We start from the raw sequence: 24,235 nt of genomic DNA on the forward strand, positions 1-24,235 counted from the left end.
TTACAATAAATATAAATAATACGTGCTTAATGAACTAATACTCCTTATCTTCACCCATATGTTAGCCATATGAGAGGGCGGAACACAAGAAAACCATAGACTTGTACCATTGGGGATTCTCAAACCAAATATGATCCCCCCCAAAATTTTTTCCATGCCACTTCCCCCATTCCCAAAACTGTTGGGTGACTATAGCAGTGCAACACCTATTCTTACACACACTATGGTAACGTTCCTGTGCATTGCAAACAACAAGCATACAACAGTATAAACAGGCACACTGAAGAGCTGCTCAGATTAACACTGAGCAAGCTGGTTCTGGAACAGAGCAGAATAGTGACAACAGCACACTGCTGAATTCAGGCATATAGTTACCTATTCATTTATTATAAGGGCTTCATTTTTTACTCATTGATCCATGTAGAAAAATCGTAATTTTATCCTTCTGTTTGCATATGGAACAAAACCAGCTTTGCAGCACAAAGACAGAAAGCTAAAACAGGTGAATACTCAGTATCTTGACTTAGCTATTTCTCTTTTCAGAAATCAATTGTATTAAAATTTAAATCCAATTTCCTTCTCTTTTGTTGTTCAAGACAATTATATCCTGAAAGTTTGTATATTAATGAAAGGATTAGTGACAAACCTCATAGAACAAACAGCATAAAATTAATTCTCATGCTTTTTCACATCTAATTCATAAGATTCATTTCTAAAGGTTGTTCAGCATCTTCACACCTCCTAGCAGCAGTAACACTGCACAGCAAAGCTGAATATTAATGATTCCTGTACTGCATTTATTTATTTATTACAGATATTGCTGTAATTCATAAGTTTTTAAAGTTTTCTCATAAAACAATGTCAAAATTATAAGGCCATAACATCTGGAATATCTGTTATGGCAAAAAAAAAAAAGTAAAAAAAAACATGCAAGATTTTGCATACTTTTCATAGACATATTTATACAGACACAGTCACATCTAAAGAAATTCGTTTTATGCTTTCACATTTTATGTTTGACAGTTAGTATCAGTTTGACAGTCTGTTACCATTTCAGTAACTGCTTCTAGCCCAGTATGACCTGAAAGTAAACATGCTTCTGAAGACTGTACCTTTTGCAGTGCAAGTTTCATTAGGAGGCATTGCCAGAAGTCGTTCTCCAACTTGAATATAGCCTGCTTCTATTTTTCCAGTCACACAAAATCCTGATCCTTGGTCTGCAATAAACACAGTAATAATTTGAAACAACTTCATAAAGTCAATTTCCCATCACAAGCTAGCCCTTGAGAAATGCATAGATAAGTTTTTAATATAACGAAGGTTTTTTTTTCCACTGTAGAGTTCAGTACTTGCAAGTTAGCCAGCTGTGCATCATAGTGAAAATGAAACATTAAATTCAAAACCTCTAGATCTTATGTTTTTGAGAACTAAGGGAGAAATATCCTTCGTTACACAGATGTAGGAACATGAAGAAATATTTTTTAGTTTTTCAATATTAGATTAAGCCCCTTAATTTCTAGGGATTTTGTTTAATTCAGGATTTCCTCACTATAATTCCAAATTAAAAAAAATACACCACAGTCATTAAAATTCCCATGCATACAGGTGCAACTTCCTATGTCATTTACTCTTTAACTGAGTCAGAATCCTACATGCTTTGTCTGCATGTTTCTTTTACTCCTATAAAATAAATAATAATAATAATCCTGTCCTATTTAATAGTAGTTGTATCTGTGGATGACTTATGCACTTCTAAGTAAAAGATCTGCGATTTATTTTTCTTCTCGAATGTCCACATACCTTACCAATATGTTCATTGATCAGCAATTAATCAGTTATTTTTAAGAGATGTCCTACACACCCACATTTATGCATACAAACCTTAAGAAATTCCCCATCCGTGTCGCATGTTTGTGGGTGTGTTTAAAAAGAATCCTCCGCAGTGATTCTGCAGACATTTTCAGTATCAATGCAAAAAGCAAATACACCTTTTGTCAATTATTAGAAACCAGTGATCAGCAAGTGTCTTAGTTTTTTAGTGTGTCCTATTAATCTTGAGTCTCATACCACCAGCTCTTTCTTTTCCATTTACCACTATTACTGATTAACATTTCCATCTATCTAGCTGTAAAAATATTACCAGTTTGCCTGTGAGCTAATCTCCTCTATTCATTCCAGCAAACAAGATGAATGCAGTCAATTAGCAGATGACATAGGATGTCAAAAGAATAGAAAATTGGAGAAGTAGATAAAAAAGAATCCACAGATCATGGTACACATGCCACCTCGATACGGTATACAAAAGAACCTGAAGCTGGCTCTGCAAGCATATGCAGGCAACCAGAATCATGGTTCCTGGTTCCCAACCATCCCTAGACACAATCAAGAGCCAATTTCTCTGTCACACCATCACCAGCTCAGGCTTGGTAAACTAATGTGTTGTTTGAAGCCTTGCCCTTGCACAAGCTGATTGCTTCTTGCAGAGTGCCAGCTTCCCTCCCCTCCCCAGGAGATCAATGCGAGTACAAAATGCATAATGGCCGACACAGTCAGGGCCTAAAAAAGGCCTGATTTCTACACACCATAGTATTTGGGTTCTGCCAGGATATATTTATTGTCCAGAATACTTGGCAATGCTTTCTAAAGTCATGTCAAATCACATCCTAGACAGCACTATATAATGACCTAAGTGGGGATTCAAGGCAAATGAATTTACAGATACTTCTTGGGTCAAGAGATAACTTGCCTGGAGATAATATTAGGACAGCTATGGAGGACAGCAGCCAAAACCAGGCCAAGTTAGATGAATTGTGCCTGTGATAACCTTAACAAAGAAAAGAGCTTTCCAAACTATAAAGCAAACTCAGCACTCTCTTTTTTTACACACTTCTATGGACCACTTCTCCTGACTATGAATGCACACTGGAATAGAGCTGAGAACAACTGTTGCTTCATGTAGTGGCACCTTCCACTGGTAGTAGCTTCCATGTAGTAGCTACTTCCTCTGGTAGCATCCAAGTTAATTAAGTTTTGAGATCACATGCTAAGAAAAAAAAAAAAGTACCTAAAAGGCCACATTTAGTGATGAACCCTTTATCTGTAAATTGAGTTTCTTTCCAAAGCCAATATTTGTTTGCTTACTTAGCAAAAAAAAAAAAAAGATTTTTCCAGAGAGCAGATTTAATCAAAATTGCTCATTTTGTGAAACTTAACTCAACACAGAAATGATTATTGCAACAAAAGAGTTGTGATATTATTTTGAAAGATCTCAATCAACAATCCCAACACACTTTCCCACAGCTCACAAATACAGTGACAGCTTTAATCACAAAATTAGCGTAACACAATAGGGTACATTCTCATATAATGTTTCACTATTTACCATTATGGGTTCAGTATGCTAAGTAAGCTATCCCAGGGCATGCATAACATGTAGTATTTTCTCGAAGACCCCAATCAGAACATCATGGAAATGATTTTTCCAATTACAATCAGTATTTTGATCTGGTTTGTTTGTACTTCCCCTATAAACACCTTATACATAAAGTCAAATTTCTTTAAAAATACTGATTTCTATAATATTATTTGATTAAATGTATTTACAACATTTCATATCATGCCTGTCTGTCATTTGGTTTGCAACATTTTCTCAAGGTACCTGCAGAAAGCTTCTAACAAGATCAGTGCATTTAACTCAGAAAATATCAAGTCTACTATGAAAAACCTTAATTGGTTACTGCATTCTATTTTCTCCAGACAACGGACATAAAAATAGGTTATAGTTAGTTACTAGTTGTCCATATTTATATCAGTGTTAGAGAATAGCTAACAGCCTTCCATTTTTTCCTTGGCTGGGTATAAAGTCTTATTAACAACTATAAAAATGAACCTAAAAGTCAACCTTTTTTTTTTTTTTTTTAAAAAAAAAAAAAATAATAATCTAAGACTAGAGGATAAAATACCTCAAAGTTGCACCTGCAAAAAATCAGAGAAACATTAGTCTAGTTAAAAAGAAAGAGTTTGGGAAAGAAGAACTTCAGAATCTTGTACACAGAATCACCAACTTATTACATAGCCAATTAGGAAGGTTTTTTTGTTTTTAAACACACAAATGTGTTTCTCCTACAGTGTTACCACCTAAAATTCCAAAAAGAACAGTGCTTAAGAAATTACTATTCCTGTTCAAGTCTACTGATAGCTGTAAAGCTCCTATTTAAGCCCTATTTTTATATAATTTTTCAACTTTCGTGTGTTAAATAACAATGACATGCTGAAAACATTAGAAAAACAACCAACCTTTAAAAACGTCAGCAACACACAACCTAAATGGTTTCTCTACTGATCTTTGTGGTGGCTTGAAAGAATCTGCAAAGAAATTGATAAGACCTTTTAGAATTTCTGTATTTAAAGCACTATCTCATAAACATATCACTTAAGGATAAATCAATCATATTGTGTTCCAAAAACTTTTCCCCACATCTTCCCCAAAAGATACATATATTTTAGTACACACAAGACTAAGATGTATTTGTTTTTAAATTGTACTCACCAATTTGCTCTAACAAACACTTTCCTGTATACCATTTCGTAAGGTCACTTGACTGACTTCTTGTCACTAGATTTTCACCACCAAGACCACTCGTTGGAATATAAGCCACATCAGATTCCTAATTATGAAAATAAAACAATTTATTTACATATTGTTAACAGCATCTTCTAGAAAAAACAAGGGATGCATTTTTCAGTATTACATATCTAAGATACTAAAAGAACAGTTGGCATATTTTCCACTTCCCCTGGAGAAGGCAGATTACTTGGTGAATACATTTCCGCTCTGTTCATCTCATTCCTCATCACAATGCTCCAGCAAGGAGTTAAGAGATATTTTAAACATGATGACAGCAACATTAACAACTAGAAACTGAGGTTTGGGTAACAAACTCCAACTCTGTATCTGACAAGCATGCTTCAGTTTGAATTGCTATTTTACGCACAATGATTTCAGGTAAACTGTCATCAATCCAAATGGTTTGAACTAAGGAAATATGAGAAGTAGAATTAAGAATGGCAAATGGACAAAGGTCTTGTTAGTTCTTAATCCACACCAAGACCTGCTCCAATATAAAACCATCTACTGCCATTCATGTAATCCTGAACATTGGATTAAACGATCCTTGGTCTGTCCTGCTTTGTAGAAAACAATCCCAATAGACTAAGAATGATGTGAATTATCCCAAAGATTCAACAGGCCTAACAAAAACAATGACAGAATAAGCAGTAAAGAATTGACTAACCTTATCCAAGGCTCAGCAAGCACCCTACCAGTAAGAAAAGGAATCTGTTACACTACGTGCACATGGTAACAGCAGGAAAGTGATCCAAAATAACCCGACCATAACAACAGCTCATTCTACTCAAAGACCTCAAATTTACATTACCTTAAAGCCAGCTTGTTTAAGAAATTGGCCAAGCTTACTGGTAATTTCCTGAAATCTTTCTTGCTGCCAATTGACCTAAAATAGAAAATAGTTTATGACAATAAAACTAGATTTCTAATGACAACAAACAACAGCTGCATGTCATCAGGTCTGTAGTACTAGTAGGTGTTCTCACACACAGGACCCAGTGATGTTGTAAATATGAGATTTCCAGGTGGGTTGACAGCTGAATAGGTAAAAGCATATGCATTAACAATTAATGACAGCAATCAACACACTAACTAACTTGCAAGCTCCTTAAGTTTGGTTTGTCCTTAAAGATCTTTTTTTTGTTTGTTTTGTTTTAGTATTTACACAAAACAGAACATTCAGATTTGACAATATCATATAGGACAGAGTAACAATCTAAAATGCAACAAGTAATACTTAACACACTTCACAGGTTTAAATAAAGTTCTTGGATTTGACCTGAATGACCTCCACACAATGCCCTTGCAGATGTCAGTGGCTTAGTAGTTTATACCAAATTTTCACACCTATGAGAGGCAATCTCCCTACTCGTTTTAGCACCTACACTACCCTTCTTGCATGCTTTGAAAATATAATCATGAACAGGAAGAAAAGTGTAGAAAAATCTGTACAGAAGAGACTGAGAGCTGAGAATCAAAGAAAGAAAAACAAAATATTATTAGTTTCACAATACTGATCCTTACACTTATGGTACACGAGCCTAGGTGAAAGTCCTGCAATTAAATTAAAAAATTAGATAAGTACCTGATCCATTTTATTGACTGCAACAGCCAGCTGTGTCACTCCAAGAGAACGCACTAATAATCCATGTTCTCGAGTTTGTCCACCTGTCTCAAACCCAGCTTCAAACTCTCCTCTGCTGGCATCCACAACCAAAATAGCTACATCAGCCTAGATTAAATATATATATGTAATAATAATAAAAACATACAGTTAAAACTGTGTAAAAGGTGGTAATAATTCAAGTAAATATGTCAATCAGCAATACTCCACACAGAGTGCACTTTACATGGAAGCAATACTGCTGTGCTTCATATGCAACTGAAATTGTTTAGTTCTATCCATCTCATGCCTACTTTGGTGAGGTATTATGGCACTATGTCATCTAATGTCATACACCACTACTTTATATTAAACATAAGCCAATACTTGGTGTGGGGAACCTGTCTTCTTCAGAGTACCTTTTGTGCTGCACAGACCTCTGCTTAAAAAAAAAGCTGACGATACTCCAGAGGTTTAAGAACAGGTAGGAGCACAATGACCAGTTCTCATTGCTGGGTAAGCCCAAAACTCTGCCTGAGTCTGGACACACTCATACTGAGAAGCTGCGGAAGTAACAGATAAATCACCTCAGCAGACAATTGGGACAAGCAGTCTGCTGCATGTTAGATGTTGATATTTCACAATCTACTCAACACACTGGAACATGTGTTGAGTAGAAAATGAGTTTTCTACTCATAAGGTAGAAAAGACTAAGTAGCTTTTTACAAGTTTTATCATCTCTGTCAGGACATTAAAAGCAAATAGGTACCATACAATCTATGGTGCTATAGAAAAGTCAGCATGTAAGCACAGGTGAAAAAAAAGAAGGGGATTTTGCTGTCAGTTTAAATGCTGCTATGTAATATGTATATGTTTGCTAAAAAAACAAAAAACAAAAAACAACAACACAAACAAACAACAAAAAACAACAACAACAACAACAACAACAACAAAACACTTTTCATGCTTTAGTAAGTAACAGCCAGTTAAACCATCACCATAAACCAAGCAACAGCAACAGATGTGAATATTAAAGGTATTGCTGTCAAAACAGCTGTATGACAGTCAATTTCACAGGATAGTTGAATTGGACATAATGAAAAGAGAAGAGAAAAAGCCATGCTTTCTCTCTTTCCTTACATAGATAAGCTTCAGGGCAGAAGGAACAAAGATAGCATGTTGTCCTAGTCCTGAGTCTTCCTCCCACTGACCTAAATGCAAATTCCCCACACCTCATATTACACAGAGAGGCTGTGCATGTGTGAAAACGGTGAAACAGCAAGGGATGATTTTCCCACAGCTCTGAACCTCAGAATTGCATTGTGGTAAACTTCTCCCACAAGAAAAAGGCATCCTGTATTTTCTGAATCATAAAAAAAAAAAAAAAAAAAAAAATCCCATACCTAGGGACCTAAGTGAATTAACTGTATGCATCAAAAGCCAGAGCCTGGCCCTGATAAGGCTGATTTGCATTTAGTTTAACAGCAGTTGGGGATTCACAGTGTAAGAGAATTCCCCATGATACAAAGGCACAGGGACATTTCCATATTTGCTTCTTTCCACCCATTTCTTTAGTGCTGAGGCTACTCTAATTGGCACCAGAAATGTGCTGTTTCTGTGATTTCCTCGATAGGCTTCAGACTAGACTGGCCCTTCACAATTCTGAGAGCTGAGGGAACAGAGATACATCAAGTCTTAGTTGGCCAGCCTCATCTTCTGCTGAATTGATACAACTGCTGGTAGATCTGGAATTTGCATCATAACACTTGCTGGCTGTACTACTTTTTTTTTTTCAAAAAAAGACAAACCAACTTAAATAATTGTAAAGAAAATAATGAGGCTGAGTCACCATCTTCTGCTTATGAAACTAAAAAGTCTATTCTAATTGTAAAAATCCTGATCTCCCTGCAATGTATGCTCCACAATATAGTTTACTACACATACCCTACACCATAATTTGAGAACTTCTGACCACCCTGTGGCCTAACCTTGAGTTACAACATCTGAACTCTTATCTTACCCAGGCTTTGCTACAGAGCTAGCACATGGTTTGGGGCAAACCAATCTTCCTACAGCATAGTCCCTCTCTGTAAAACTACAGTAATAGTATCTATTCTGAGATTTTAAGATAACACTCTCAATTTTTAGATTGCAATAACAGCATGTACAAAAGCCTCCACATGGTAACTTAGAAAATCTGTCACAACACACCAACTTTTCAACTTCAGAGAATTCATTCTACCATTTTAAAAAACGATGCCTTATTAAGTGGAAATAAAAAATCACATACTATGTCATTTAACAATGTGCTATCCTCCTTCATTTATTATTACCATAAATTAAATAATTGACCTATATGAGAATATAGGTGCCATACTAAATTCAATGTATAGTGCCCAATGCTTTTTATTTTACCTCCCATTCCCAAAACAATGGTGGCATGCGGTCCTATTGAAGAATACAGATGCATTGTGTGTGAACTCTGTTGTCTGCATTATGTTTAGTTATCCCTTATAAATATATTAAATAGAATAATGTCTTGTTTAAACCTAATAAATCTTTTTTTTTCCTTTAAGCTCAAAACCACTAAAAATCTTTACCTGCAAAACCAAGTTCAAAGAAATTCTTGAGTAGGCATATGACACATTTGATTTGAATAGCTTTAAAAGCTCAACTGATTTAATCAAACTGCAACTTAGTGTTCAAACTACTTCCCTAATAACTCTCCTCCAAATAGGTAGCTTACCAAAAAGAACTACTTTTAAAGTTAAACAAATGTATTAATTCTCAAGTTTAGTAAGCTCATAAAAACCTGTAAGGTATTTTAGCATCATCAATAATTCCATTTTATCTTAGAAATTAAAAGAAGAAGAAAGCCAATTTAAGAAAAAAAAATGTAATTTTTTGGAAAGGCAGTTTTAGACTCGCTCTACCTGGGCAGCTCCTGTGATCATATTTGGAATGAAGTCTTTGTGGCCTGGAGCATCCATCAATGTAATTACTTTAGTCTTTGTCTCAAATTTGGTCATGCCCACATCCATTGTTACTCCCCTTAAACAAAGCATACACATAACACCATTAGTAATGTTTTTAAAAGCTTCAGAGATATAAATTAAGTTATGATAAAAACAATAATGAAATTTTACATGTTACAGCTTTCATTTGATTCAGCCTGCACCAAAAATGTTGAAAGAAACTTGCTTGCTGGAAAAGACCTTTAGAGCTGTTTTGAGTAACTCTAGTCACAAAGAAACAAAAAAGTCAAGCAAAAATACCAACTCAGAGACTTTTTCCCATAAAAATGACAATTTATCTTCTGCAGTGAAGTCTGGATCTTAAATGCATAATTGACAGATACTAAAAAAAATCATAGATAACTGGATGCAAGTGTTAAGGCTCATCACAGTATTTCCACAAATACCACCACCCATAGTTAATAAAATACCAAAAATTAATTACACGCCTTAACTGATATCATGCTACTTCTAAAGATTATGTTTAGTTGCCTCTGGATCTTCAAATAAATAAAATAATTCATAATATATTAGGATAAATTTGATATTCAATATAATCCAAGTCACGTGTGTACCAAAATTTCAGTGCTTAATTTACACTTCTGACGCCCTTTTATACAAACATTTTAATACATACAGCATACAGCAATAACCAAGATGAGAAAAAGTTGGCAGGATGTTTAGATGTAGAGCTTAGGGATATGGTTTAGTGGGGACTGTTAGTGTTAGGTCAGAGGTTGGACTCGATAATCTTGAGGTCTCTTCCAACCTAGAAATTCTGTGATTCTGTGATTCTGTGTGAAATAAACTGGTCTAAATGAACTGGTCTAAACAGCTCTAAATGAATGTGGCTACTTCAAGCATTTGTACGTTGTAGTTATTCTCTGCACTTCCCAGCACAGAAATATGTGAAGAAATACTCAATTTCTTGTACATATTTGTGTACCAAACCAGGATATTATTTTTCTTTTGATAATGCATACTTAGACAAAGCAAAATATTTGCTAGTAAGTGTTAAGTAAATATCTTTATGCATTTTGGATATTTCTACCACAGCATTATTAGTAGATATGCTTTTCTTTCAGAAGAGCGATGATAATTCCCATTAAATATATTTCTACCTTTCTCTTTCTTCCCCAGTTTCATCCAGGACCCATGCATAAGCAAACGAAGCTTTGCCAGCCTTCTTAGATTCCTGTTCGTATTTGTGCATAGTTCTTTTGTTCACATTTCCCAAAAGGTAGAGTAGATGACCCATTAAAGTACTTTTACCTGCATCAACATGTCCTACGGAGGAAAATAAAATTTATTTCAATTTAACTAATTTACAAATTATAAATGTACAACATGAAAATAAATAAATAAGTAAATAAAAACATATGCAAATCACATACACCAATAATGCTCATGTAATCCATAAGATTTTGACTCACTGACAGTTTCCTGAAACAGGTAATTAGCGCAATAGCCATGTACCACATGCAAATCCATACTAAAAACAGTTGTAGGAATGAAATCAAACCCAACTACTAGTCTGTCAAAACCAAGCTATGTCAACCTCACAGTCTAGAGAAGTCTGAATGTCCACATAACAATGGTCAAACAGATGGAATTGAAAACAGTATAAGATTTCTCTTTCCTAAAGAGAGGATATTTTTGTTTCTTTATCACTTCCAGATTCAATCAATGGAGTTTTTAAATCTCTATGCCTAAAATGTAATTAACTGTATTACCTATTACCACCAAATTTAGTAGTTGCTTTCCTCCTTGTCTCTTCTCCAACTCTGCTTTCACATCTATTTGTGGTTTTGTCTTGCTCGTCTTTTTTACTGGAGTAGGCACGGCATTCTGCTCTTCTGAAACCTGCGCTACTTGGGGTGAAAGAGCAGATTTTGAGACTGCCTCAATTACCCCAGAAGCATCTTCATTTAGCAGTCCTTTTTGAGGTGTGTTAGCATGGCCATTTTCTTCAGCAATCATGCTGGGAAAATAAAACAAAGGAACAGTGAATGCAAATGTTAAAGAAGCTGCAGAAATACAGGAGAAAAATGGAGTTCTCCTTACACTATCACAAAAGGCCCAGACAAATATTATCTGATAAGTAGAAACAAGCCCATTAAGGTGGAAGTGATAAGCAACTGGATGCAAACTACACAGATACCAGCTCTGAACATCTTGCAAGAGACGTACTGTGTACACAAACAAGATAAGAAATAATCTTGTTAAATTCATGAAACTCATAAACAAAAGCTTCTCACAGCCACTTCTTTTGACAGGGAGAGAAATGATGAACTGCCATAGACATGGTCGTCTCTGAAGTAAGAGCCCAAGTCAGCTTTGAAGCATCCTAAAACAGCTTTCACTTAAATTAAAAGTACTACAGCTAAATGCAGTGATATTCTACTGAGACAATACCAGCAATACAATGAGTACATACTAAGCATAAGTATATACTTAGATACTAAGAGCTGAAACTTAAGGAGCAATGTTTGCATACAGCCATAACAGATATGCCACATATCAACACTGAGAAAACCTATTTTACGTACAAAACAAGGCATCTAGAACTACAGATATTTGGATTTCCCAACTCACCTTCTCTTCCACCCTGTTCTACCACAAATTACTATACTAACGCTAATACTAAATATCTTGAATGCATTATTCTCCTATTATTCTCACACTCTTTCTCTCCCATTTATTAATAAGGTTATTTTCATAATTCACGTACATGTTCTGAGGATATATGATTTTTTTAACATGTTATGGCAAATATGACCACTAAAAGCAAAACCTAAATAACATCCTCAAGACAGCAAAAGCTTTCTTGCTGGCTGACAGAGCTCCACGGTGAGTCATTAATGTGTACAGCAAGACAGAAACAGAAGCAGCTACTACAGGCATCAGAACATGTTATGGCAAGCTTTAACACACAAACCACTGGCCATTCCAGTATTTTGAAAGTTTTTCTAAAAATTCTTCTACAAGAAGCCTTCTACAAAAAAAAAAAAAACAGAAACTTCCTCCTCTGGAAAACTGGAACCCTTTTCAATGCAGTACCACTGTGGTGCAGGCTACTTTCTATGGAACTGATTCAAGCAGTCTTTCAGAGAGCTACCAAAAGGAAACAGAACTGTCATCATGTCCAGAGTGAATTTTTCACTCTCCGCTTTCCATTTACATACCACAGTTAACTTCACAGTTTTCCTCTTTTCAATTTTTATAACCAAAACTACTTATTTTGGTACATCAGAATCCCATCTCATAGAATCTTCATTTGATAATACAGACAGAAAGTGAATAGTAATGTTGCATTGTATCGGCCTTCATAGGAATATTTGCATTGTATTAGTCCCTTTCCATTTCCTGAATCTCAGGAAACAAAGAAGTCCAACCATGTCAGCCTACTGAACAAAGCAGTTCATGAGTTACAATCTAAAACATTAAACCTAGGAAATATTCAGATCGAATGCAAATTTAGCCTCTCTACTACCAGGAACCAATGCTGGTCATTTTATAAGGCCTCCCTTTTTTAACTCAGTTTCAGAACCTACCTAAGTATCTGGTACTGTGGCGGAATGATTAATTTTGACATCTTTTTTTGTAAGGCCCAAACCCAAGTCTTTGCTCTAGATTGTGAGACCCCAAAGCAGAAATGTGAACACTGGTTTCTTGGCTACAGTTCCACAATCCAAGGTTGAAATCTTGCATCAAGGGTGGACACACAACCACAATTTTCTTAAATTAGCTACACATCAAACTTAATTAGTGCCAGCCATGATGGTTGCAGGGGAAGGTTAGTACCTGTGCTGCTGCATAGTGGATGTACAATTCTGTATAATGTTTATTTACATAAGGTTACCTTATCAACATTTTCTAAGCCTTTTAAGGGAAAACAAGTCAATATCAATCTACACCTTCGGTCACACAGTCATGACACTTCTGATTTGACACTCAGAAACCAGTTGTACTGTGCCATCAAGCATAGCCTTTGACAAGCTCCCATATATAATATTGCACATTGACAAGCTGAATGCACTTTATAAGAGGATATACTTAAATTCCTAAACTTCCCAAATCAGTGACTCATCATTGTCTTACATGCAGTTATGGGAAAGAGGCAATTACAAGGAAAATTTTTCCAAGGAAAATAGTCACTAGTTGCTCATGCATTCTTTTACTGGTAAAAGAAAAGTGCATTTCTATCAGTCTGAACAGAAGTCTCTTTTTTAAATTCCATTAAGTTCAAGCTAAAAATCTACTGTGGAATGGCATTATTATCCAATGTTTCTTCACAGACATTTTACTTCATAAAAACTGACTGAAAACAATCAAGTTGATAGAAAGCAATATGCATAGAATTGCAGTGACAGAGCTTTCTACATATTCTAGCAACATATTTAAAAGCACCTACATTATATAGAGCACACCAGACCAGTTTGTCCTGAACCATGTATTAAGAGAACCTAATATAGTTAAAATTCAGTTGTGTTAGAAGTCTTCCCAGTTGTGATCGAAGTTTTACATCAAGACTCATTTTTTTTTTCCCCCAGACACCCTTCAGTTCACTGTCAGCATAACATCTATCACTTTCACACTGAAACACACTTTCACACTGAAACACTACTGTTATATGCAAAAGTCATACTGTAATACAAATATGATATTTTATATCAATATCTGTTATTTTTCCTTGAAATTCCAACATTTTAAGTTCTAGAGAGAAGCATCTGTATAAGAAGCAATATCAAAACAGCCATTGCATTTGTCAGTCCCTTCAATCCTTTTCAATGTCTGCATTACTTCTAAAACCAAATTTTCAAAAATGAAAAAAATTAAAAGGAAGACATTTAGATGAAACTGCAAATAATGTAACCCAAAACTATGTTTTCTCTATACCTTTCAAAATACATTAAAGACAGTCACATTAAGCCTCATAAAAGATGAAAATGTATTTTGAAAGACAGGTAGTCAGTAAGCTTCTAAATTATATTTATTTAACTAATATTTTTTTCTAGTCTCAGATGCTAAGATCCTGTAAGCCTAGGTCAGGAAGGATTCCAAAAAAACACAATGGACACTGAATGGCAACATTCAAACTAAAGACCTCAAAGAAACAAGGCCTGATGAAACAACTATTCTCTTACTAACAAGTACCTTCTGGTGTGATTACCACTGCTAAATACTGTCAAATAGTTTGCATTTGGGTGCTTCAGAGAAAGTGCTAGACATACGAGTAAAATAATGAGTGAAACATGACTCTAGCTGTCATGACATCAGGCCTTGCTACTATTTCAATGGTATAATATTTGAAAATGTTAGTAGACCGCTCCATTTAGACTTCTACAGGTTTCAGATATCACCATGTTCTAGAAACCTGAAAAAAAATGTTCCATGCTAATGCAAGACTCATTGTTTCTGAAGAGAAACATCAGAATGGAGAGAGTGTATGATGTACTTCTACACCATCTCAGCTTTTTGCTGAGCTGTGTTGGGGAAAAGGAGAGGGTGTTTATTACCAGATACCTGAACAGGAAGATGCACAGGTGAAACATACAATTCACATCTCACAGAAGCACATGCAGTTAGATGCAGGAAAAAAGACTTTGATATGGCAACTAGATAAGTAATTTATTGAAAGCTTGATAACAACTAACAGAAGTTCAGAAAATTGCTAAGAAGCTTTGCTTCTAACAGTCTAAAGAATGAATGACATTGAAAATTCTTTTCAGTCTTTCCCATTGAGATTTTTCAAAATTAGTTAATTGAAAATTTGTCAAAAGACAGAGCATATAAGAGAGCACTCTAGTATGTGATACGTTGCTACTGCAGGCAGTTGAGGGTATAAAATAAGGGTCAAATGTATTAGCAAACATCTCTGGTAGCCAAGTTCCAATGTGGTCTGAATTATGTTGAACCACCATACCAGGATAAATTTCTACTTGGAGGAGGAGCAATTCCTAGCCAATTGCTTGCATCTTTGTATACAAACTTGTTCAAACTGCCAAGAGCAGATTTGGTTTGCCAACATCCGTGCCTTTCTGCCACATCACTACTAGCTCACTAATGTGGAGCCATTAAACTGATTAACTCTGTACTTCTTTGAACTAACAGAACAATTAAGCACCTCTACTTACACTGAGCTCATGTATTACAGTAGGCTTGACCACCAGCAATTCAGTCACAAATGTCAAAAGCACTTACTGAAGCTTTTTGTTAGCAAATCAGAAGACATACAGAAGCCTGGCAAGGATTACTATTTAGTTGAAACTAGAATTGCCAGGCTAGAAATATCCTATGTTGTCTTGCCAAGACAGACAGTAAGAGTAAACTGAGTAAAATATTATGGTTACATTGTTTTCTGGGAACAGTAAGAAACACTGAAATACAACATGCGCTGTTAAAAGACATATTAAAAGACTAATCCTCATACAACTGTGTTTACTGAGGTTCACACAACCAGGCATTCAAAGAAGAACCTGAAAGTTTATCTTCTAAAGATTAACTCTGCATAATTTAGGTTTTAAACATTATTTTCAATCTTCTAGTCTGGATGCTTAGTGAATTATTTTTATGCAACCGACTCTTTCGGAGTACTTATAGTCATTACAGGAATGTCTACATTTATTTCCCCTTTCAAAATTATTAATTACACAATATTGGTCAGGCTGGTTAAAATAATCACTCCTTTTTGCTCACAACCTTTTCTTGTTTCCTTCGTGATTTAACAAGAAGAAAAAGCTTGGTAATTAGTTTTGCTAGAGCACCAGAAAGGCATCTTGTCAGAAACAAGCACACTCCATTTTCCAGAGACAATTCTATTAAGAACACATGGCAAAGGCAATCAATGCTCAAAGCAATTCATGACTTCTAATAATCCATTTACGTAATAATAACTGAATCTTCATTAAAATGAGATCATGCCTCATAACAAGATTTAACCATGAAGACTGAGTAGCTAGTCAAAGAATGTTTACTTCTGCTAATGCTAGGCCAGTGGTTTTAAAAACGTTGTCCAAGAATCGTGTTTAAGATCCCATAAGAGGTGATAACAAAAATTAATTCATACATGCTGTACAATCACCTTCAATGGTGTCTGCACCAACATCACACAAACATTCAGGAATGTGAGCAGGGGGCATAAACTGAAAAGGCTAATAAATTACAGGTGTTTTAGAATTTAGATTTTATCAAAACTGCTATGAGCACTGTGCTTTTGGTGAGTGAAACAAAACTATGTACTTAGAAATCTGTATTATTACAAACCCTTCACAGTACACTTATCAATGCATAAGTAACATGAAGAGAGTTTGAAAAGAATTAAAAGAAAGAGAGTCTCTTAGGCATTAATAAACAAATTCACTGTGTTCCCTGACAACTCATCCTCATGTAAACCGTCAATAATCCAGAAGATAAATGCAGAAGAAAAAAACAACACTGACACTCATGGAATTGGGACAGGGAGAAATATCGTGTGTGTGTATTGTCCCCCATGTCGTGTCTCCCCCCCCCCCCCATTTGTTTCCTTGTTTTATTAGTTTATAAGTGGATGAATAAAAGCTATAAAGCCATTAGAAGCTTGCAAGACAATGCTAGCACTTCATGTAACTTCAATATAAAATTTAGCACAGACTTTACGCATACACTAGACAGGAGCTAGTCAAATTTCATCTGTTAGGAAAGGAATGAGACAGAGCAAATTAGACTGTCCTGGAGCAGAGAAGGAAAAATAAGATACAAGTATGGTCAAGGCCTCCTTCCCCAGTTCTTCATGTCAAAGTCCTAGTGACTTGATAGTGCCTCTGGAGGCCTATAATCAGTCAAAGAAAGGAGGCCATAACCGTTTCCTTGAAGCATGGGTCTTTACGCATGCAGGTAACTTCACAATTTCAGCTGGGCTTTCTTTCCTAGTCACTGGTTATACTCCAAATCTTATTCTCTTATCTTCCAAACCACTCCATTCCTATTTGTTCTAGCTTAAAAATAAATGCCTAATGTCGATACAATTTCTACAAGAAGAGAGGTTTCTTCTTACTTAGCAGTACTGCTGAAACAAGCGAGGAGAATTAAACACTTTTTGTCACAAAAAAAGACCATGTCACTACAATAGAAGCAAGCATGATACAAACTGTTTCTAGGTCCATGAAGAGAAGTAGAGTGGTTGAGAGAGCCATGTTAGAAACAACTACTTTCCCTCAAAGACTGAGTCACCATTAGCATATCCAGGAATTATTCCAGTCTGCAAAGGAAAAAGCATTCTTCTCATTTCATCCTTCCCTATGGAGCACACACACACAAGGTGTGGCAGTCACTAATCAATAACAGAGATACAAAATTTTGGACTTCTATATAAATATCTTAAATAGTTATTATTACAGCTAAAAAAAATGTAATCAATAGTGATCTTATGAAGGACTAATTGGCAGATCCTTTTCACTCATGACTCCTTCATGACTCCTTTCTTTTTATAAAATTTCATGTAAATCATTGTAATCCACACAAGTCACCATAAAAAAAAAAAAAAAAACCAAACTCCATTTTGTAAGAGGTGTAATAGGAACACAAAAGATGAAGATTACATTAAGTTCACAGGAATTTAATGATCAAGTCCAGTTGTCACACCCAGAGTCACTAATTAGCAGAGATGAGGAGGGGGGAAAAAAAAAGAAAACAAAACATTGTGTTCTTTCTCTGCATTTCAGATCTCAAATAGCACAGAAAGAATTATGAAAGTCACAGGAATTCTTCATTTAGTTTATTGCATCTAAGTAGCTAAGAGACATCACTGTCATTCATCAATTGCATTTAGAAGTTTTAAGAAAATAATGACATCGGTCTTACATCCTTGTATTAAATGCACTGAAGAGACTATGTAGATGCATCATAATGCTTTCCACATAGTTTCACCAAACATGCACAAGATACTGTAAAGTAAAGACCATGCTATCCCTCTTGCTCCCAAAAATGCTTTCCAGATCAGAACTGAAAGCAGTGCAGGCTGAGGCAAGGATGATGGCAATGCTCATGCTTGCAATTTTTTTTTTTTTTCCTGAGCATAACTATGGAATTTCTTGCCACAGAGTAGCAAGATTGTACCCAAAACCAGAATAAGCACATCCAAACAAGAAAAATCCATTAGCCACTGTTAGCTGAAACCAGACCAATGCAAAAGAAGCGGTGGGGCACAGAATGCTTCATGCAGTGACGTTTCATAGAATGTATTCCCAGCATGCTTAACATGTCCTTATTCATTTATTGAAGCATTGCATCTACTGATGTAGATGGACTCTGATCCAGCATGTCTGTTTTCATGCTCTTACAAGAGCATCCCCCCAACAGTTCCAAGTTAGGGTAAAATTAGAACTACTACTCAACTACGCTATTCTTCTCTATAACAGTTGTACCTCGAACACCTGTTAAAGTTAATAAAAGCTGCAGAGGAAGGCAAAGTTTAGCTATAAATGATTATTTTCCCCATAAATTATTCTTAAATGTATTACTTCCTTTGAAGAACAAGCATTTGCAGTTAAGATTTATTGATTTCATAATTCCACTTAGAGAACTAAATTTAAAATAAACGAACCCCAAGAAAGTTCAGTATTCTATGAAGCGGATGTTTAAATAATCTGACTAGCTGATATCTCTCTGCACTATTCATAGTGAAAGGATTTGTTAAACTCAAAACGTGAGGTACCATCTTCTGAAAGTAATTGTGAGTCAAACAAGAAGCTGAGATGGTTAGTTCTGGAGAGTGACACTAAAACTGCTGTAAAAATAGAAAAAAAGAAGAAGAAAGCTTGCTACAGGTGCATCAGTCTGAAAGAAGGGCTGCTGATGTACCTTGATGTATGAGGGCTTTGGCTTACCATGGAACTTCAAATCCCATAGACTGTTTCTTTCCAGACACTGTCATTTTGGTAACTTTTGGCACAATTTCAGATTCCATTCTGGCTGACTGGGAATCCCTTGATTTTCCTAGTAATAGACAAAAATAAGTTTGAACTTAATGTTGTGACTAACAGGTGTTAAATATAAAGCTTAACAAGTTACATTCCTTTTCATCAACCCAAAGATAGCAGTCTGTGATAATGATGAAGTCTCACACTTCAGTCTTTTACTTTTATCTGTTACATATTTATTCAAATTAATCCACAAACATTTGTATTTATTGTGAAAATCTTATCAGTATCTCCAAGGATCAGCTTGACACCCACACCATTTAAGAGCTTTGCTATTTTGATAGCAGTTCTGCAGAATGCCAGAAGCATTTTATACAAGGATGAAGAAACGCTTTGCAGCTGCTCACTAGCTGATTAAGCTAATTCTTATTTACAGGTTTTCTTTTGCCTTAACGTTGGCAAGCCTCAAGGGTACAAGTTTAAACCAATAAAACAAACAAACAAACAAACAAACAAAAAACAAACCAAAAAAACACTAGTCTACCTGAGGTACTGCTAACAGCAGCACAAGCTACCAGGCCTTTCCTGAGACCTGTGACCAGAGTTGTCTCCTACCTAGTTACATCTAAGAAGCCAAGAAATACCCAAACTAGCTATGTATTTACTATGGGGAAGAGTAGTATAAATAAAAATAGTAAACTAGCTCTTTTCTTTCCATGACCCCCTCTTTAATATGTTAAATAATTCCCTTCTCCCCTTCTCTATGGGAAAATACTTCCAACGTTATACAGTATGAGTGACAACGACTGTATCTTGTGTTCTGAAGGACATCATATACACAGAAAAGCAAAAACAATAACCTGAATTCAGAATTAAACTGAAAGTTTGAAATAATCTTTACCTACTGATGCATCTGAAAATATGCTGATACTCTTCAAGCAATACCCTGATTCTGAATACTCACAAACAAGTGAGGACTTATTTTGAAGAACAAGTTAATTTTTATTTATTTAATTTAAATTATTTTAGATTCCTACTGTAAGATGAACTGTTGGAGTCATTTGGTCTTACTCATACAGATGAACTCTTTATTGCACTCTAAATCATGACAACTACACCTTTAAAACCTCATGCTTGTAGTGCTTTGCAAGTTATATATAAGTTGTGGTCAAGCCTGTTGAAGGTATGTTTCAGGTACAGAAACATACCAGAGACATGTCTACAACATATAGCACACCAAAAAAGCTGTTCTGTTGTGCAACTTTTTTTTAGTTTATTTACTTTGGTCATCACCTCCTTCATTTATCTTATCTGTTGATACTTATTTTAGTTATAAAATGCCTAGAGATCTCTGGAAGAAGTACTTTGTATGCATATTATTAATAGTTACATACCAATTATACTAAATAAAGAAAAAACAGTAACAAGGAAATAAAGGCAATACCACAAATGATGGTTAACAACAATTACATATGATAAAACTGCCAAACAAATCATAAGGATTCAGGATAAAAAATTCTCACATTAAAGGACGAGGACTACCAGTTAAACTAAGATTTTGTTTCACATTCAAGCTTCTACACAGGTCACCTTTACCTATTTTTGAATGAGAAGTTACTCACATGAGTTACAGAAAAAAAAGGCATTACTTTTGTTGCCAACTTGGTATGTTTTCTTCTTACTTCAATTCTAACAATTTCCAAGCAGACATCACCTTCAACTACCAGTTAAACATGAATGTTTTACAAGTCATTTGAAAGCTGAATGACAGTCAATTCTCAGAAAATACCACATCTGAAGTCTGGCTGCTAAGAATTCAAAATTGCAAATAAAAAACAAACACATAGTGAACATGAACTTAGATTAGTTGAAAGAAAACAAGATAACAATTGTTATCATGTACCCTGCATATAACTTGCAATTTATTTGCAAAACTTGCTACATTTGATCCAAAATCAAAAGTCACTGAATATAAAAAAAATACATATTGAATATAATACATATTGAATACATATGAATATTAAAAAAAAAATACATATTATCTTGTAAATACAGAAATTAAACTCTGAACTGTTGGGGTGTTTGAGACTGATCCAAACTAAATGTACAAGGAGATGAAATACATTTAATGAATCTAGAATTTGACTTCCATTTCAGAAGTACTACGCTATTCACTCTCTAGATAAAATCTAGAAGACCAGACGACTCATTAAAACTGCATCACTGAGACAGCATAATTCTGTCATAAGACAATGTAATTCTTCAGTTTGCAGTGAGCATTTTAAATTATGAACCCTCAGGAAATATTTTGTCGTATCAATGAAGCGATGCTGTTAGGAGAGAAGGTTCCATATGCAAAACACTTAACATGGCTAGGAAAACAGGTTTGAGCAGAAACAACTGAAGACTAAAACACATGACGCGACAAATGAAATCACAGAAATCTAAAACTAGAGAAAAAGGAATAAAACCAGAGGAAAAAAAATAGGAAACACTAAAAAGGTGAAAAAACATTTAAAAAATAAAAGTACAAAGAACAAGAGAAAGTAAAATAATTGTCCACTCGCAGCACAAAACAGTTTGTTGCTGTCTAAAGATGAAAAAAAAACAAAAAAACACCACTTAGATCAGTATAGGTGGATTGAAGAAGAAAACCAAGATCATATATAAGGGCAAACCAACCCACAGAAGATAACTGTGGAAAGGCTGCACTCAAACAGATGCAACAACCATGTTGCAAACAAGAATCATTAGTAATATTACTGACAGAAGCATCAACTCCAGTGTTTTTATAACCAAGTACAATAAAATCAAACAGTTCATTTGAGATAAGGACCAACCTTCGTTTTTGTACTGCAGGTGCCATTAAAGATTAATAATTACGAGCTTCAGTACGAAGGACAGAAGCCCAGGAAAGGAGTATACTTTACTATCTAATCTATAGGGCATTGGAGAAAACTGCATGATAAATGCTTATCTGCTTTAGCAGACAAAGCAAAAACTATTCAACACTTAACAGATCAAAAGCAAATCCTTACATTGCACCTTGGAACTAAAAGGAAGTCAATGCACAATGCTGATACAATTCTTAAGAGAAACACTTCTGAATAAGCAAGCAGAGTATCCTATAGCAATTGAGGTCTGCTAAAACCCTGAAAAAAGCATAGGAGTGGTAATCCCAATCCGATTAGGAAAAGAGCAGCTGCAAGGAAATCAGTCTCTGAAGGGAAAGGATATAAACTTGCCTAGGAAGTCTTGATAAACATTCTTCATGCACTGTGCAATTTGGACCTTCTTAAGTGCAAATGTAAGCAACTAAATGGCAATATTTCCTACACCAAGAGTGCATAAGAAATGGAGAGATACTGACTTTTGCATATTTAATCAACTACTAAAGAATCTCCAATTCCTCCTTGCTACGCTTCACTTTAGCTTTACAAAAAGCAAAAATTAGAGTGAATCATTCATAAATTATAAAAATACAAAGGCTTGTCAGCATGATAGTTACCACAACTCAAAATGATTAAAAAAATAAACTTCCAGTGTATTTTAATATTTTAAGCAAAGTAGTTTTCAGACAGATACTTGCTGTTGAAGACTACATTGACATCACTGCACCTGTATACTGTAGCTACAAGTCAAAACAGTAACACAAAGCAGAATATGCATTGATGCACTTTGCCTCACTGTCAAATGAGGATGAGCTTAATACAAAACGTAACAGAAAGTCCTGCACTGAAGTTACTCCAGTCTCACTATGGCAGTGTGTGACAACTTAACAACCAAATATCTTTTCTCTTTCTTCTCTTTGCTTCTCCCTTCCCTGTGATTGCTCTGTGGTCTTCCAACTGATGATCCTTTTGATTTGCTCAAAAAATATTACTAGTGGCACCTTCTGCAACTTCAAACTAAAAGTGACAACTATTGTGACTGCAATTAAAAGTACAACCCTAAAACCTGATGGCAACATAAAGTATTTTCAGTCTGAAAAACAGGAGGCAGATACATATACACAGGAACCAAGTGAAACATCAGAACACCTCTGTGTGTTCATGGTAGAAAAGCAAAAGCACATGGATAAAGTCAACCATCTTCCTTTACCATAAGCAACTCCCCAAATTCTGGGCTTCCTTTGTAAAAAATGTTTGTAAAGATTACCTGTAAAAAACAAACCAACAGATTACTTCAGCTTCTTTATCGCATAGAAAGTTTGAGGCTTGAGTTTTTTTCAGTTTTTGTTTGTTTACTTACATTGAAAGTAACAGGAAGGTAAGAACTGGTCTTTAACTCTGCTGGAGGTATGGGGGAGTTACTTTTCACTACTTAAAACAGTCGATTATTGGTCTACTCTGTTCCCAGGTAAATTAGAGGTGCAGAAAAACACCACAAGTTTGCTAAACAGCTGCCATCTCACCTAAGAATTGTTGATGCCAAGTGAAGTGGGGAGCAAAAAGTGTTTATACTGGTAAATTTGGAGAAATGAACACTAGTATTGGGTGTCTAAAACCACACTGTCTTAGTTCAGATGACAATGAAAAAATGTCATCATTTTCAATTCCTAAGCACAGGGACTGGTCCTCACAATTTGGCTTCCCTTCATTAAATTATAAAATTTATACAATTTTTGTAAAACAAAAATTGTTATTTTTGTATACAATGTAATTTTTGTATACAAAAATTGAAAATTATACAATTTTCAATGGCACTGAAACTCTAAACTCAACTTTATCATTACAAAGAGAATCCTTATTAAGATAAAATAAACTAGAATTTTCATTATGTCTGAATAAAACAAAACAACCAAAAACACACACACACACAAAAGGAATAAAATATCATGGTGTCAGGCATGCCTGAAGCCTATGCCTTCTCAGATGGCAATTCCTTTAAATGAATACAGGTCTGCTCACCCATCTGCAGTTAATACTTTGCGCTTTTAATTTTGCTTTGGTTCGTTGTTTATGGGTTTTTTAAACTTTATTTCAGCAATTCTGTTTCAGTATCTTTCGTAACAGCTGCATTACTACAACTGGAAGAGTACTAAAGCACCAAGGGACAGGAACCTCTAAACCTAGCTTTACCAGGGAAAAAA

General features: G+C 35.1%; 1 protein-coding gene across 2 annotated transcripts in view; it reads right to left on the bottom strand.

Moving 5' to 3' along the window:
• Window positions 1–24,235, bottom strand: part of HBS1L (HBS1 like translational GTPase) — a 60,323-nt gene that overhangs the window by 5,985 nt on the left and 30,103 nt on the right. Inside the window, exons 5-13 of one of the 2 annotated variants that reach the window (XM_082756451.1) lie at window positions 19,111–19,219; window positions 10,978–11,225; window positions 10,366–10,531; window positions 9,164–9,281; window positions 6,213–6,359; window positions 5,439–5,513; window positions 4,550–4,667; window positions 4,297–4,365; window positions 1,113–1,217 (exon numbers count right to left, since the gene is read on the bottom strand). In XM_082756451.1, the coding sequence (XP_082612577.1) occupies window positions 1,113–1,217; window positions 4,297–4,365; window positions 4,550–4,667; window positions 5,439–5,513; window positions 6,213–6,359; window positions 9,164–9,281; window positions 10,366–10,531; window positions 10,978–11,225; window positions 19,111–19,219 (1,155 nt within the window). The remainder of the gene's footprint in view (window positions 1–1,112; window positions 1,218–4,296; window positions 4,366–4,549; window positions 4,668–5,438; window positions 5,514–6,212; window positions 6,360–9,163; window positions 9,282–10,365; window positions 10,532–10,977; window positions 11,226–19,110; window positions 19,220–24,235) is intronic. The other variant, XM_082756452.1, reaches the window with a different exon arrangement.

Source organism: Aythya marila, assembly GCF_965140915.1.
Source record: "Aythya marila genome assembly, chromosome: 3".
Classification (NCBI taxonomy): domain Eukaryota; kingdom Metazoa; phylum Chordata; class Aves; order Anseriformes; family Anatidae; genus Aythya; species Aythya marila.